At 40.3% G+C, this 14,483-nt stretch overlaps 3 protein-coding genes across 3 annotated transcripts; all 3 read left to right on the top strand.

The window, feature by feature from the left end:
• The first annotated feature begins 3,900 nt into the window (after positions 1–3,900).
• Positions 3,901–5,918, top strand: LOC146276467 (putative violet-sensitive opsin). The gene is made up of 5 exons (XM_084701099.1): positions 3,901–4,240; positions 4,362–4,530; positions 4,983–5,148; positions 5,443–5,682; positions 5,820–5,918. Exons 1-5 carry the CDS (start codon positions 3,901–3,903, stop codon positions 5,916–5,918), a joined length of 1,014 nt encoding a protein of 337 aa, XP_084557225.1.
• A 1,465-nt stretch (positions 5,919–7,383) lies between these two features.
• Positions 7,384–9,295, top strand: LOC146276466 (putative violet-sensitive opsin). The gene is made up of 5 exons (XM_084701101.1): positions 7,384–7,723; positions 7,850–8,018; positions 8,257–8,422; positions 8,860–9,099; positions 9,197–9,295. The coding sequence occupies exons 1-5, from the start codon at positions 7,384–7,386 to the stop codon at positions 9,293–9,295; spliced, it is 1,014 nt and encodes a 337-aa protein (XP_084557227.1).
• A 3,055-nt stretch (positions 9,296–12,350) lies between these two features.
• LOC146276465 (ultraviolet-sensitive opsin-like) lies at positions 12,351–14,098 on the top strand. Its single transcript, XM_084701100.1, has 5 exons — positions 12,351–12,690; positions 12,801–12,969; positions 13,232–13,397; positions 13,672–13,911; positions 14,000–14,098. Exons 1-5 carry the CDS (start codon positions 12,351–12,353, stop codon positions 14,096–14,098), a joined length of 1,014 nt encoding a protein of 337 aa, XP_084557226.1.
• Positions 14,099–14,483: the final 385 nt, after the last annotated feature.

Genomic DNA, 14,483 nt, shown 5'->3' with positions numbered 1-14,483 from the left:
GTTTTGGGATGTTGGCGCTCCTCAGTTTCCTTAGATAGTAGAGGTGTTGTTGGGCCTTTCCCACAGCTAAGGCAGTGTGAGTACCCCAGGACAAGTCTTCAGTCATGGTCACCCCCAGGAACTTAAAGTTGGGCACCCTCTCTACCTCCTCTGCGCCAATGGAGAGTGTCTGATGGTTATTTTGTCTGCATTTGCAGAAATCAACAATGATCTCTTTGGTCTTCTTGATGTTCAAGACCAGGTTATTGCAGTGGCACCATGACTCCAGGTGTTGCACCTCATCCCTGTCAGCAGTCTCATTGTTGCTGTTAATGAGACCGAGCACTGTGGTGTCGTCGGCAAATTTGACAATGAGATTGGAGGAGGAAGAGGCAAGGCAGTCATGCGTCTACAAAGTATAGAGCAGGGGGCTCAGCACACACCCTTGGGGGGGCCCCGGTGATAATGAAAAAGGTGGAGGAGGTGTTCTTGTCCACTCTGACCCTCTGCGTGCGATTAGTTAGCAATCCAGTTGCACGGTATGGTGTCTAATCCAAGATCATTTAACTTGGCCCGGAGTTTGAATGGCCGGATGGTGTTTAAAGTTGAACAGTAGTCCACAAAGAGGAGCCGTGCATAGGTGTTCCAGTAGTGTGTGGAGCACAATGGCAATTGCATCCTCAGTTGATCTGTTATATTTACATTTACATTTATGCATTTAGTATACGCTTTTATCCAAAGCGACTTACAAGAGAGAGCTTTACAAAAGAGCATAGGTCACTGATCATAACAACGAGGTAGTCCCAAACATTGCAAGCAGCCAAAACATGAAGCATACATTGTGAAAAAACTAAACAAGTGCCAAAGGGAAGAACCATAAGAGCATGCAGTTATACACATTATAAATTAAAACAACATGAACCACCAAAGGTGCAAGACTGTACCTGTAGAAGAACAATCAACAGTAAAATATTTCACAGCGAGTACAAGAGTTAACTTTGTAATAACTAACCTACAAGAGCAACAAGTCACTCAATAAGAGTCATTGTGATCCTGGAGGAAACTAACATCAGGTCCAATCAAGCATTCCTAAGTGCCGTTGTACTCCCGTTCTCCCTGAATGCAAATTGATATGGATCAAGTGATGGTTGAGATATCTGCTTTAATATGTTTGATGACTAGTCTCTCCAGGCATTTTGCTGGAATGCAGGTGAGTGCCACCGGTCTGTAGTCATTTAGACATGTGACCTTAGACTGTTTGGGTATGGGGACTATTAAAGCGGCCTTGAAGCAGGCAGGGACCCATGATGGAGCCAGCGACATTGTCACGGCCACAGCCGTGCCCCCCCTATTGTTTTTGGTTTTGCCCTGTCCTAGTGTTTCCCTGTCATTGTCGTCACCTGTGTCTCGTTCAGTTCTCGTCAGTTTCATTGTGTTCACTTGTGTCTTGTTTGTTTCTGTGTATTTAGGTTCCTGTTTGGTGTCCAGTCTTTGTCTTAGCGTACCCTTTGTCATGTGAGTACCTTTCTGTGTCCCGTTTCTGAGAATAAACCTGTGTTCCTCGCAATGCCTCGGTACTCTCGTGCATTTGGGTCTTACCCCACCTCACTACCTGACAGACATGTTATATATGCCGGAAAAGACGTCCACCAGCTCCGCTGCACAGTCTCTTAGGACCCGGCCCAGCGCTTCGTCTAGTCCGGGTGCTTTCCTGATGTTGATTCTGCGGAAGACACATCTCACCTCATGCGTGCTCAGGACCGGGGCGGAGTCAATGGGGAGTAGGGTGGGCAGGACAGGGTCGGTGTTTTCCCTGTTAAAACGGGCATAAAAGAGATTTAGGTCCTCAGCTAAGGTGGGACAGTCAGCTGAGTGAGGTGGAGTTTTCCTCATGGCCCTGATACCCTCCCAGAACTGCCTAGGATTTGTGGCAGTGTGGAATCTGGCTCCAATACGCCTTCAATACAAAAATATAGTCTAAAACTAACTAAATTGATAGAATTTGGTATCTTGCTCATACCATACACCACTGAGACAAGCTGCACTATGTGGGTGGAATAATTGCATGATTGGATAGTTTGTCTGGTTCCTACATTCAATTGAGGTTGTGTGATAAGAAGACAGTTCAACTCGTATGCCTATGACTTACAAGAAAACTCAGCTGAGTTAAGCGCAGAGAGCCTAATCGAGTTCCAGAAGCCGAAAGTGTGTTAAAGGAACAACTTGTCCTGGGAGCACAGTGACATCTTTTACACATCTTTTTTTGACACATCTTTTGACAGTGTACATCTTTTACACTAGCACAGTGTAAAAGATGTACCCCTGCAAAGGATGTCTTTCCAAGAATCCAAGCTCCGATGACTTGCAGCAATGTCACTGCTCCTTTAGAAGTGCTGGCAATAGACGATACCCAGCTGGAGATGTTTGGGAGGGATGCGTGCATTCCATTAGATGTCTTGGGTGGATATGTGTCGGAGGAAAGTGATGCAGAAAACTTGGATGATTGGGTGAAGAGTCATCATAGCCAACTAAAGACTCCCGTCAAAGTCGCAAATAGGGTCGCAGAGGAAGCCTCTAAGAGATGGAAAAGAGTCCCGCAAGTCCTCTGGAGCGCTTGTAAGGCTTGGTGACCGTGTGTTGCTACGTAATCAAAAACATAGAGGCAGAAATAAGATTCAAGATAAGTGGGAACACACACCTTACAATGTAGTAAAGCAGAAAACTATTCAGATATACCTGTAGTTAGTGTCAAACTCAAGGGAGGGTTTAATACAGGAACTGGAGACTGTAGTACAAGATGTGATCGTGGAAATAGAGTGGGGAGTACAGGAAGCTTTTGATGATGCTGACATTTCAGATGTTCACAGTGAAATTCTCAGCAACATTCTCACTCAAATTTCAAGACTTTTGTGACCCAAATCAAAATTCTGATGTGACAGATCAATTGGGAATCGCTTTCTCTCTTAAAGGCTGTCCTCCTTGACCTTTAAAAAAAAAAAAGTGACAATTTGTATTATCCGTGTGGTCCTTTTGCCATTATAAATGCCATCCTTTCCTGGTTTTCTGCAACCACATTGCGGGCATCCCGAATGTTTACAAACAGAGTGCACAGGACTTCCGACTGAGGCAAAGATTCACCTTTAAGCATGACGACCCAAAGCTCACAACCCCAAGGGAAAATCAGTAGACAGGCACACTTGTTTTCTATTTATTCTGATTTAATAAAACATCTGCAAGAAATAATTGGGAAACATGTACAATGCAGGTAGAAGTATGTCGGAAATGATACAACAATGTACTGGCTGCCAAAGAGCTTCTACAAAGCATGACTCTGTCTAGTCATGTAAATCTTTTAGACAAAAAGTATTACATTTTCTCCCCTAACTAGAGGAGCAGAAAACACCTTAACTTTAGTTTGTTTCAAACAAGATCTAAGAAATCCAATTAATTTAATCTGTAATTCCTTAACAACGTAAAACAGCTAATGACCGTCCCCAAAACACTACGTCAGTTGATTAATTGAGATAATGCTGAAAGGCAATTTCATGGTGTATAGACTAGCTTACTTTCACAATTTATTATTAATTCACCATATTGATATACTAGACCGAGATAAGTGAAATATCAATACAACCTCAATGCCTACTGCATAGTCACATATTAACCAAATGTCCTCTTCATGAATCCCTCATTCTGACTAAATGGAACAAACAGGGTTAAAACAGGGGTAAAGTTGGCTGACTTTTTGTCAGCGCACCACCATGTCAGATGTATCTTAAGCCGATTACTTTTAGGAAATTTAATACATTAGGGTAATTCATCTTATAATTTGTGATTGTTTTGTGACAGTATAAAACCAACCTCTCCAGATTCACACACAGCATCTCAGTCAGAGGGTCTTGTCAGACAGGAGGACTCAAAATGGGGAAGGTTTTCTATTTGTATGAGAACATTTCCAAGATCAGCCCTTTTGAGGGGCCACAGTACCACTTGGCACCTGTGTGGGTTTTCTATCTGCAAGCTGCCTTCATGGGCACTGTCTTCTTTGTTGGAACACCTCTAAACTTTGTTGTTCTACTGGTGACAGTGAAATACAAGAAACTGAGGCAGCCCTTAAACTACATCCTGGTCAATATTTCTTTTGCTGGTTTCTTAGCTTTGTTAATCTCAGTGTTTCAAGTGTTCCTTGCCAGTTGCAAAGGATACTTTTTTATGGGCCACATGGCCTGTTCATTAGAAACATGGATGGGATCCGTAGCAGGTAAAAAGAGTATACAATGAGAATAACTTTTGAATCAAATGCACAAATCTCAGGATCATTAGATCTAAATGTATGTGAACTTCTGTTATTACTTTATGTTCCTTCAATTCCTTTTCATCAGGATTGGTGACAGGATGGTCCTTGGCTGTCCTTGCCTTTGAAAGATATGTGGTCATATGCAAACCCTTTGGCCAGTTCAAGTTTGGGAGCAGCCAGGCTGCGGCAGCTGTGGCCTTCACCTGGTTCATGGGCCTGGGGTGTTCCTCCCCACCATTCTTTGGCTGGAGCAGGTAACTGAGCTTGATTTGCCATCTGACTTACATTTACATTTTACATTTAGGCATTTAGCAGACGCTCTTATCCACAGCGACTTACAGTAAGTACAGGGACATTCCCCCGAGGCAAGTAAAGTGAAGTGCCTTCCCCAAAGACACAACATAATTTGGCATGGCTGGGAATCGAATGGCAACCTTCTGATCGGTAAACCGATTCCCTAACCGCTCAGCCATCTGACCCCCTTGTACCTTAGAATATCACCATTTGCTGCACCACAAGAGCTGGATAATGGTAACCACACAGTTGATCTTGTTCAGGATATTGTTCAGAAAACAACTGTGATCACGCATTCTGAAAAATGCAATGGGGGGGGGGTGGCAAGTTCTCAAAACTGTACACCTCTCAATATGTCAATGCATATGTCAATGTGTCAATATATGTACATTGCTGTTCTTTGGTTTTCCAGGTTCATTCCTGAAGGTCTGGGTTGCTCCTGTGGACCTGACTGGTACACTCACAATGAAGAGTTCCACTGCACAAGCTACACCTGGTTCCTGATGGTGACCTGCTTTGTCATGCCCATTACCATCATTATCTTCTCTTATGCCCAACTTCTGGGTGCACTGCGAGCTGTAAGTTCAACGCTTTAATACATCCATAAAAAACACTATTGAATTTATTGCATTATCGAACTGGTGTGATGAAATGACATAACAAAGTTTGACTTTTCACTGAAACGTGATTTGTATGAACATTTTAATGAAGGAATAACAGTTGCACAATGAGGATGAAGACAGTCACTCTGTGATTGTTGGTGTATAATCAAGCCATACTGTTTGACAGAGACTGTGCTTTGTGTCACTTTGCAGACTCTGAACTACCTATTTCTTGATGCACAGTGTTGGCTTTGTCATGTGTTTCTGTAGGTGGCAGCTCAGCAGGCTGAATCAGCCTCCACTCAGAAGGCTGAGAAGGAAGTCTCCAGGATGATTATTGTGATGGTGGGCTCATTTGTAGTGTGCTACTTCCCCTATGCCCTAGCAGCCCTTTACTTTGCATTCTCAACCAGCGAAGACAAAGACTACCGCTTGGTCACCATCCCAGCATTCTTTACTAAGAGCTCCTGTGTTTACAATCCCCTCATCTATGCTTTCATGAACAAACAGGTAGGAAAGACTGGCATGCACACACACACACACACACATGCACTCTTGTATGCATATGCAGGTGTGCACACTCAAACACACACACACACACACATATACGTGTTCTACAACAGTGCCTCCGTTCCTCCACTCCTCAGTTCAATGCGTGCATCATGGAGACAGTGTTTGGGAAGAAGATGGAGGAGTCATCTGAGGTGTCCTCCAAGACTGAGACCTCCACAGTCTCCACTGCATAAGGCCTGCCAGCTGAGTTACTGTGTACTAGGTTTGATCAGGCAGCAGACATGCTCATTCCCATCATATACTTCTTCTACATACCTTTTTTTTGGATAGGTATGACGAGTACTGCATATCCTTGTAAATACCTCTATTTTACCAGAAATGCTATAATCAGGGGGATAATATTCCCTGGTTTTCTCAGTTACTTTTACGGCATTGTCTGTATTGCAAATGTGCAAAGCAAAATAAAGAACAAACACAATAGAAACAATTATTTTGATAGCATTTTTACTAATAAGCAGTCCCAAAGAAAGACCAAAAAACTGTTATTTTATGTTTCTAAAAAGTTCAGCAGGTGTACAACTGACTTTCTCTGCTTGTAAATTATATACTAATTTAAACCATCCTCCAGGACCTCAGAATGTTGTGAAAACATCTTATTTTAAACAACTTATCTTCACCTTATGCTAAAACCTTGTGTTGGATATATCTTCAACAATACAGTATTTTTTTACAGGCTGAAAACCATATGATACCCAGCCTAAACCAGGTCAACATACCCAGTCCCAGTCCCATCTTGAAGTTATACATCTGTATGTGAGTCCCCTAACCCTGTGACTGCTAGGCTTTGAACGCTTGATGGAAATGGCAGGTCATGTTTCCAAGGCAACTTTGTCGTAGACATGACATAAAAAAACAAATGACGCAATGAATGACATGACTGATCATATCATCCAGTGTTCAAATTTAAAATGGATTTCAGTCAGCCGTATCATAGGTAACATTGTACCAAAACTGTTCCATGTAATGTATTGTATAATATTTAACCAGAATAAATAGCTTCATTGCACTTTGTCCATGTGTGGATTTTCCTTCTATATAGAATTGAATTTAAGAGAGTTGTTCAGTTTTTTGACAAAACACTGCCCCACCAACTTTTACTCTGCCCCCCCCCCCCCCCCAATACTACACAAGCAGGTGCACCTTAAGGTCAAGGTATATTTCTAACAAGATTTACTAATTATTTTAGTTTGTAATTGGTTCATGGGTAAGACAATTAATTCCTTGTGAAAGAAGCCAAAAGATTGCGTACACTGAGTCATTCACATGGAACGTGAACTCCCTTCTACATTTACAACTTTAATAAGTTTTCATCCATCCAGGACATGGATGTGTTTAAGAATAATATATATGCAATAATACCAACAAACCTTATATACCTACCGCATAGGCTCAAATGAAAACATCCATTGTTTTGAAAAACACCAATTCACCAATTACAATTAATGAGATTACACAGTTGGACAGGGTGCAGGTGCTTGCGTCATGGTACCTTTATCCATTGTCTAGGAAATTGGGCAAATTAATCTTGTTGGTCATGCTTTTAGTGGTAATTGGTATGTGAAAGTATAAAAACATCCTCTCTAGATTCAAAAGCACACCGTCTTAGTCAGAGAATCTTGTCAGACAGGAGGATTCAAGATGGGGAAGTACTTCCACTTGTATGAGAACATCTCCAACATCAGCCCTTTCGAGGGACCACAGTACTACTTGGCACCTTTGTGGGCTTTCTATCTGCAAGCTGCCTTCATGGGCACTGTCTTCTTTGTTGGAACACCTCTAAACTTTGTTGTTCTACTGGTGACAGTGAAATACAAGAAACTGAGACAGCCTTTGAACTACATCCTGGTCAATATTTCTTTTGCTGGCTTCTTGGCCTTGATATTCTCCGTTTTTCAAGTGTTCATTGCCAGTTGCAGAGGATACTTTTTTCAGGGCCCTTTTGCCTGTGGTATAGAAACATGGATTGGATCTGTAGCAGGTAAAACCAAAAACGTTTTTTAAATTATTATTTACTGCTCAGATTATTTTAAGGACCATGAAATCTAAGTTCATGTGAACTTCTGTTATTTCTTAATTTTATGTTTTAAAACTTCCTTTTCATCAGGATTAGTGACAGGATGGTCCTTGGCTGTCCTTGCCTTGGAGAGATATGTGGTCATCTGCAAACCCTTTGGCCAGTTCAAGTTTGGGAGCAGCCAGGCTGCGGCAGCAGTGGCTTTCACCTGGTTCATGGGAATTTCATGTTCCACCCCACCATTCTTTGGCTGGAGCAGGTAACCAAGCTTCATTTGCCATCTGACCTTGTTCCTTAGTCTGGATACATTTAGGATGTAATTCAGTTGAACTGTGGTGTAGGTGTAGTCCAGGCTGTACAAGAGCTATGATGATAGCCTTAAACCATACAACTGACTATCTTTATTATGATAACAATTATTTACACAAATTATTTTCAATAGCCTGAACTATGCGGTGTGTGTCAATTTCTATAAGTTGTACCTATTGGTTTTCCAGGTTTATTCCTGAGGGTCTGGGTTGCTCCTGTGGACCTGACTGGTACACTCATAATGAAGAGTACCACTGTACAAGCTACACTTACTTCCTGATTGTGACCTGCTTCATAATGCCTATGGTCATCATTATCTTCTCTTATGCCCAACTTCTGGGTGCACTGCGAGCTGTAAGTACAATCACTATCCATGTATGATACTACCATACTGGTGTGATGACATGACATTGATTTAAATTAAACTAAAATGTGATGTAACTATTTATTAGTATTACTATGCATGCAACATGCTTATTCTAGTACTTTGATAAAATACTGTGGACAGAAACTATTTTTTATAATTGTATTTTTAAAGACATTATGTTGTCAGGTAGCTTAATTATTTGGTTTTCCTGTAGTGTATCCAATATCAGACAATAAAAGTCTTAAATAAATGTTCAATCTCTTTAGCATTTTCCTTCATTCAACTTTTGTGCAAGTGAGGAATATGGGTCGCTAGTCTAAATCTGATGATTGACTGTAATTTGCAGTCAAGTGCAATCCCTTTGCAGGCTCTGAACTACCTATTTCTTGATGCACAGTGTTGGTTTTGTCATGTGTTTCTGTAGGTGGCAGCTCAGCAGGCTGAATCAGCCTCCACTCAGAAGGCTGAGAAGGAAGTCTCCAGGATGGTCATTGTGATGGTGGGCTCATTTGTAGTGTGCTATGCCCCCTATGCCATTACAGCAATGTGGTTTGGCATTGCTGATGATAAAAACAAAGATTATCGCATGGTCACCATCCCAGCATTCTTTACGAAGAGCTCCTGTGTATATAATCCTCTAATCTATGCCTTCATGAACAAACAGGTATGTATTACTGTCACACACATACACACACATTTGCACTCATGATTGCATGCACCAACACACATGCACATAAGGCGTGTATTTCCGCCCCCTTCAGTTCAATGCGTGCATCATGGAGACAGTATTTGGGAAGAAGATGGAGGAGTCATCTGAGGTGTCCTCCAAGACTGAGACCTCCACAGTCTCCACTGCATAAGGCCTGCCAGCTGAGTTACTGTGTAAAACAGGCAACAGGCAGATCCTTCCCAGCATGCAGTTCTCCCACACACTCAATGTCTGATATGAGTCTACAGTATATCCTTATACATGCCTCGTTTTCCCACAAATGCTGCATTCAAGATGATAATATTGCTTGATATTTTCTGTTACTTTCAAAGCTTAGTATACATTGCAAATGTTAATAAGGTCAAAAAGCAAAAGGTCAAAATTAAATAAATGAAAAGAAGAATTATGTTTCAATAACTTTTACTTTCACAGAACAGAGCAGTCCATGAGAAACACCAAGAAAAATCATATTGTGGAAACTTAGTCTGTGAAACCTTTTGTCATCGCCTTATGCAAAAATAAATGTTGTCTGTGTATGTACATTGTCGGTCCATTTGAAACTGAAGGCCAATATCTTTAAAAAAAGTTTTTCTTTACAGGTTAAAAACTGATAAGCTTTGTGATACATAGCATACGCCAGGTCAGTTTACCCAGTTCCATCATTAAGATGTAAATCCCTTGTGAGTCTCTAAAACGTTTATCTGCCAGGCTTTAAATACATGGCACTTAATGGGAAATGGTAGGTCATCCAATGTTCATATTTAATGAATGATTGAATCATTAATGAATAAATAGTTTCATTGCACTTTCTCCATTTGTGGACATCTCCTTTGTAACCTACATATCTTTCATAATTCAATATTTCTTTAATTTATAGTATCATCATGAACTTCAAATGTCAAATGAAACTATGAAAAAGTGAACACAAGACATATGCAGATTTCATTCATCAGACTGGATTATAAAAAACCCTGATTTATTATCTAGTATAGTAGATAACAGAATAGAGTAGAGTGCAGTGGACTAGAGTTTAGCGAAAAGTTTTGGATCGCAGGAGGGAATGCCGGACACAATCCTGTTAAGTGCAAAACATGCCCAGCTGTGTGCAACACGATGGTATCTGTAAAGTGTCCACAATAGATAACAGATTTTAGTCCATGGTATCTGTAAAGTGTCCACAATAGAAAACAGATTTGAGTCCATGGTATCTTTAAAGTGTCCACAGTAGATAAAAGATTTGAGTCCATGGTATCTGTAAAGTGTCCACAGTAGATAACAGATTTGAGTCCATGGTATCTTTAAAGTGTCCACAGTAGATAACAGTTTTGAGTCCATAGTATCTGTAAAGTGTCCACAATAGATTACAGATTTGAGTCCATGGTATCTTTAAAGTGTCCACAGTAGATAACAGATTTGAGTCCATGGTATCTGTAAAGTGTCCACAATAAATAACAGATTTGAGTCCATGGTATCTGTAAAGTGTCCACAGTAGATAACAGATTTAAGTCCATGGTACCCAGACAGTCATGGGATGGATGAGGAATGTTTTTGTCCGACTATTCATTAACGGAGCGACTAAATCCAGTTAAAAGTTCTGGATTATTTTCCATCTGCCGATTTGGAGAGAAAACAAGACCTAAATTACAACACGACACCCGTCTTAGGTCTCAATCATGTCTCTCTCAGCTCTGAATGTCATAGGGGGGTGATTATAGTGAATGAGGGAAAACAAAGATAACACACAGCCCATAGCTGTTTTTTATCATAGGCAGGTGGATACTACATCATAGAACTGTGACTGTCATCAGAACACAGTACATTACAGTAGGAACACACATGAATGGATAATGAGACAGAATATTAAACAGATGATAAATGACTAGCTGATTGTGATTAACATAAGCACATAAGAAATTAAATTTCTTCCACAGGATGCGTTGAATAGTTTGATAGCAAACTGGTAAGAACCTCCGGAACAACTCAGTTAAGCCCAGCCACACATGAAGGTTGTAGCTGCAGTGCTCTATACCCTGCCTAGGGTGACAGGAGAGATGCTGTCCATGATGACCACCACCTCTTGCACTGTGTCCAAACTGAACCCCAGATAAGACAATAACACAATATATGTATTAAACAAACCCTGTTACTATGTGAAGAGTCAGTAATGATGACCACCTTATGTATTACGTCTAAACAAGTGTAAGTCCCTGTAAGATTAGGCAGGAATTAGACTGGTCAATGGTAAGACCATAAGCCCTAAATTAAGCATGTTATACTTAGAAGATTATTTTCACCATAACTGTTAAACCTCTCATACAATACTTTTCAATACATGGCACTTTTGCATTTGCAACAATAAATTCCACATAATTGATTTATAATTATGAAATAATGTTTTAATATGAATATGTGGAATAGACAAAGTCTGAAATTATTACACTGAATTTAAATTAGTATTATTAGCATAATAATAGTAAATAATAACCTTCTTGTCTGTTAAATATTCAAGCACTGATTTTCCTTTGAAACTAAACAGCACAACCTTAGGATATAGCACAGGAGTGAAATAAACACAACTTTGCCTGCTGGTTCAACTACAGTACTATTCTGTAGTCAGTACATTGAGTACATTCAGTTTTATTTTTTATTCTATATTATTTCATTTGTATTCTATATTATTTTATTCTATTTCATTTTATTTTATATTGTATAGCTCTGCCAGTATTTCTTTGTACATTTGATCTTGATTATTATGTTTACTGTATGCACCTGCCCACCAAAGTAAATTCCTTGTTTGTGACCACTTACTTGGCGATTAAACACTATTCTGTTTCAGATTCAGATTCGGTAATCTTTCCCAAACCGATCTTGACTGCTCCCCCTCTCCATATTCTGTATGTCACCAATTAGCAAAACGTCATTAAAACCTAGATACAATATAGCTCCTTAATCATACAAAAAGTGAAACTTTGTTTTACTCTGCTCTTCCCGTCATGGCTCCTCTAAATGCGGATTACACGTGGTGGAGTAATGTGCACCTTAATCCTCCGATTTACTCTCAGCCAGATCAAGAAAATCGTCTCCGGAGGCTCCGGAGGCTTGATCTTTATCATATGTAATTGGTTTATGATCTTATAAAAAGGATTGTCCCAGTATCCCAGACATGGCACTCTCAGACGGACACTCTGTGGAGACAAAGAGTAAAGATGGGGAAGCACTTCCATTTGTATGAGAACATCTCCAAGATCGACCCCTTTGAGGGACCACAGTACTACTTGGCGCCGCCGTGGGTTTTCTATCTGCAAGCTGCCTTCATGGGCTTTGTGTTCTTTGTTGGAACACCTTTAAACTTTGTTATTCTATTGGTGACAGCGAAATACAAGAAACTAAGGCAGCCTCTGAATTACATTCTGGTCAACATCTCAGTAGGAGGCTTTATTTTTGCTACGTTTTCTGTGAGTCAAGTGTTTCTCGCAAGTCTAAAAGGATACTTTTTCCTGGGCCATACATTATGTGCATTGGAATCATGTATGGGATCAATAGCAGGTAAAATACACAGTAGATCCAGCTAGATTATCAAACATTTCATTTTGAAAATCTTGTTTATGCTTTTAATTTGTTTCCTGATGTTTCTAAACAATGTCTTTCCTTCTTAGGGTTGGTGACAGGTTGGTCGCTGGCTGTCCTTGCCTTTGAGAGATACGTGGTCATCTGTAAACCCTTTGGCTCGTTCAAGTTTGGGAGCACTCAGGCTCTGGCAGCAGTGGGCTTCACCTGGTTTATGGGAATTGGATGTGCCACCCCACCATTCTTTGGCTGGAGCAGGTAACTAAGAATCAGATTCTATCATTGTACCACAGTTTGGAACCATTCCTTACACAATTAAATCATTACATTTCCAGAAATTACACCTGGATATATTTTAAGGTTTTAAATCAGGCTCAGATATATGGTATAATAAGATTGCCTAGAACAACTTTTGAAACCTTTTTAAGATAATTGTTGTTAAACTTTCTTGTTTAAGTTTGAACATTTGAACCCCCCCCCCCCCAATCCCAGCATGAGTCAACCAGTCTTGGTTTTCCAGGTACATTCCTGAAGGTCTGGGTTGCTCCTGTGGACCTGACTGGTACACTCACAATGAAGAGTACAACTGCACAAGCTACACCTACTTCCTGATGGTGACCTGCTTTGTCATGCCCATTACCATCATTATCTTCTCTTATTCACAACTTCTGGGTGCACTGCGAGCTGTAAGTGAAATTACTCACATACAATATTGCATTCATGATATTATCATACTGGTGCAAGGACATGACATGAAACTAGTTTAAATTAAACTGAAATGTCATTAAACTATTTATTAGGGTTACCGTGCAAATCCAATGTGTTTGTTCTAGTACAAATAAAACTGTCAGCGTGAACATTTGTAAAGGTGCAAATTGGGGATTTTAGGCAATTACTTTGCAGGCTCTGAACTACCTATTTCTTGATGCACAGTGTTGGTTTTGTCATGTGTTTCTGTAGGTGGCAGCTCAGCAGGCTGAATCAGCCTCCACTCAGAAGGCTGAGAAGGAAGTCTCCAGGATGGTCATTGTGATGGTGGGCTCCTTTATAGTGTGCTATGCCCCCTATGCCCTAGCAGCCCTTTACTTTGCATTCTCAACCAACGAGAACAAAGACTACCGCTTGGTCACCATCCCAGCATTTTTCTCTAAGAGCTCTTGTGTCTACAACCCTCTCATCTACGCGTTCATGAACAAACAGGTGAATACATCCATCAATCAATTCATCTCTCAATCTGACTATTGACGGAACCACCATTAGAATAATCAATGTTGTCTCTTTTTCTCAGTTCAATGCGTGCATCATGGAGACAGTGTTTGGGAAGAAGATTGATGAGTCATCTGAGGTGTCCTCCAAGACTGAGACCTCCTCAGTCTCCACTGCATAAGGCCTACGAACAATGGGGTATACAGGCATTTGAAAACCATGCGACTGGGCTCTCCGTTTCCAGTATTGGCCATCAATTGGCCATCAATCTCCAGTTGTTTATGACTCCCAAAACATGTAATTTTCCCAAAATATGTAATTTTGCTATCTTTCTGAATGTACATTTTCAATGATATTTTGATCTGATTGGGATCAATTAATGAATCACTTAGATTATTTGTTAAGTGTGACTTGAGTGTGAGAATTTGAATAGGTTTATTGACTCTACTTCTTTATGTATTCTGAGGAATCACTACATATCAAATTAAATAAAGGTGTATATATTGAAGCAGCATGCACATTGTGGTGGACATTCATGATTTGAACATTTAATGCACATATTCACA

Source organism: Hypomesus nipponensis, chromosome 7 (genome assembly GCF_054491055.1).
Source record: "Hypomesus nipponensis isolate SF chromosome 7, ASM5449105v1, whole genome shotgun sequence".
In the NCBI taxonomy this organism is placed as follows: Eukaryota; Metazoa; Chordata; class Actinopteri; order Osmeriformes; family Osmeridae; genus Hypomesus; species Hypomesus nipponensis.
Note: the sequence above shows the minus strand (reverse complement) of the source record. Positions and strands in the feature narration are given on the sequence as shown.

Bases quoted from the DNA above. Each gene is read 5' to 3' on its own strand.
- LOC146276466 (XM_084701101.1), top strand. From the start codon at position 7,384: ATGGGGAAGTACTTCCACTTGTATGAGAACATCTCCAACATCAGCCCT. The intron at 8,019-8,256 runs GTAACCAAGCTT...TTGGTTTTCCAG, and splicing joins CCATTCTTTGGCTGGAGCAG to GTTTATTCCTGAGGGTCTGG. The intron at 8,423-8,859 runs GTAAGTACAATC...GTGTTTCTGTAG, and splicing joins TTCTGGGTGCACTGCGAGCT to GTGGCAGCTCAGCAGGCTGA.
- LOC146276465 (XM_084701100.1), top strand. From the start codon at position 12,351: ATGGGGAAGCACTTCCATTTGTATGAGAACATCTCCAAGATCGACCCC. The intron at 13,398-13,671 runs GTAAGTGAAATT...GTGTTTCTGTAG, and splicing joins TTCTGGGTGCACTGCGAGCT to GTGGCAGCTCAGCAGGCTGA. The intron at 13,912-13,999 runs GTGAATACATCC...TCTTTTTCTCAG, and splicing joins ACGCGTTCATGAACAAACAG to TTCAATGCGTGCATCATGGA.
- LOC146276467 (XM_084701099.1), top strand. From the start codon at position 3,901: ATGGGGAAGGTTTTCTATTTGTATGAGAACATTTCCAAGATCAGCCCT. The intron at 4,531-4,982 runs GTAACTGAGCTT...TTGGTTTTCCAG, and splicing joins CCATTCTTTGGCTGGAGCAG to GTTCATTCCTGAAGGTCTGG. The intron at 5,149-5,442 runs GTAAGTTCAACG...GTGTTTCTGTAG, and splicing joins TTCTGGGTGCACTGCGAGCT to GTGGCAGCTCAGCAGGCTGA.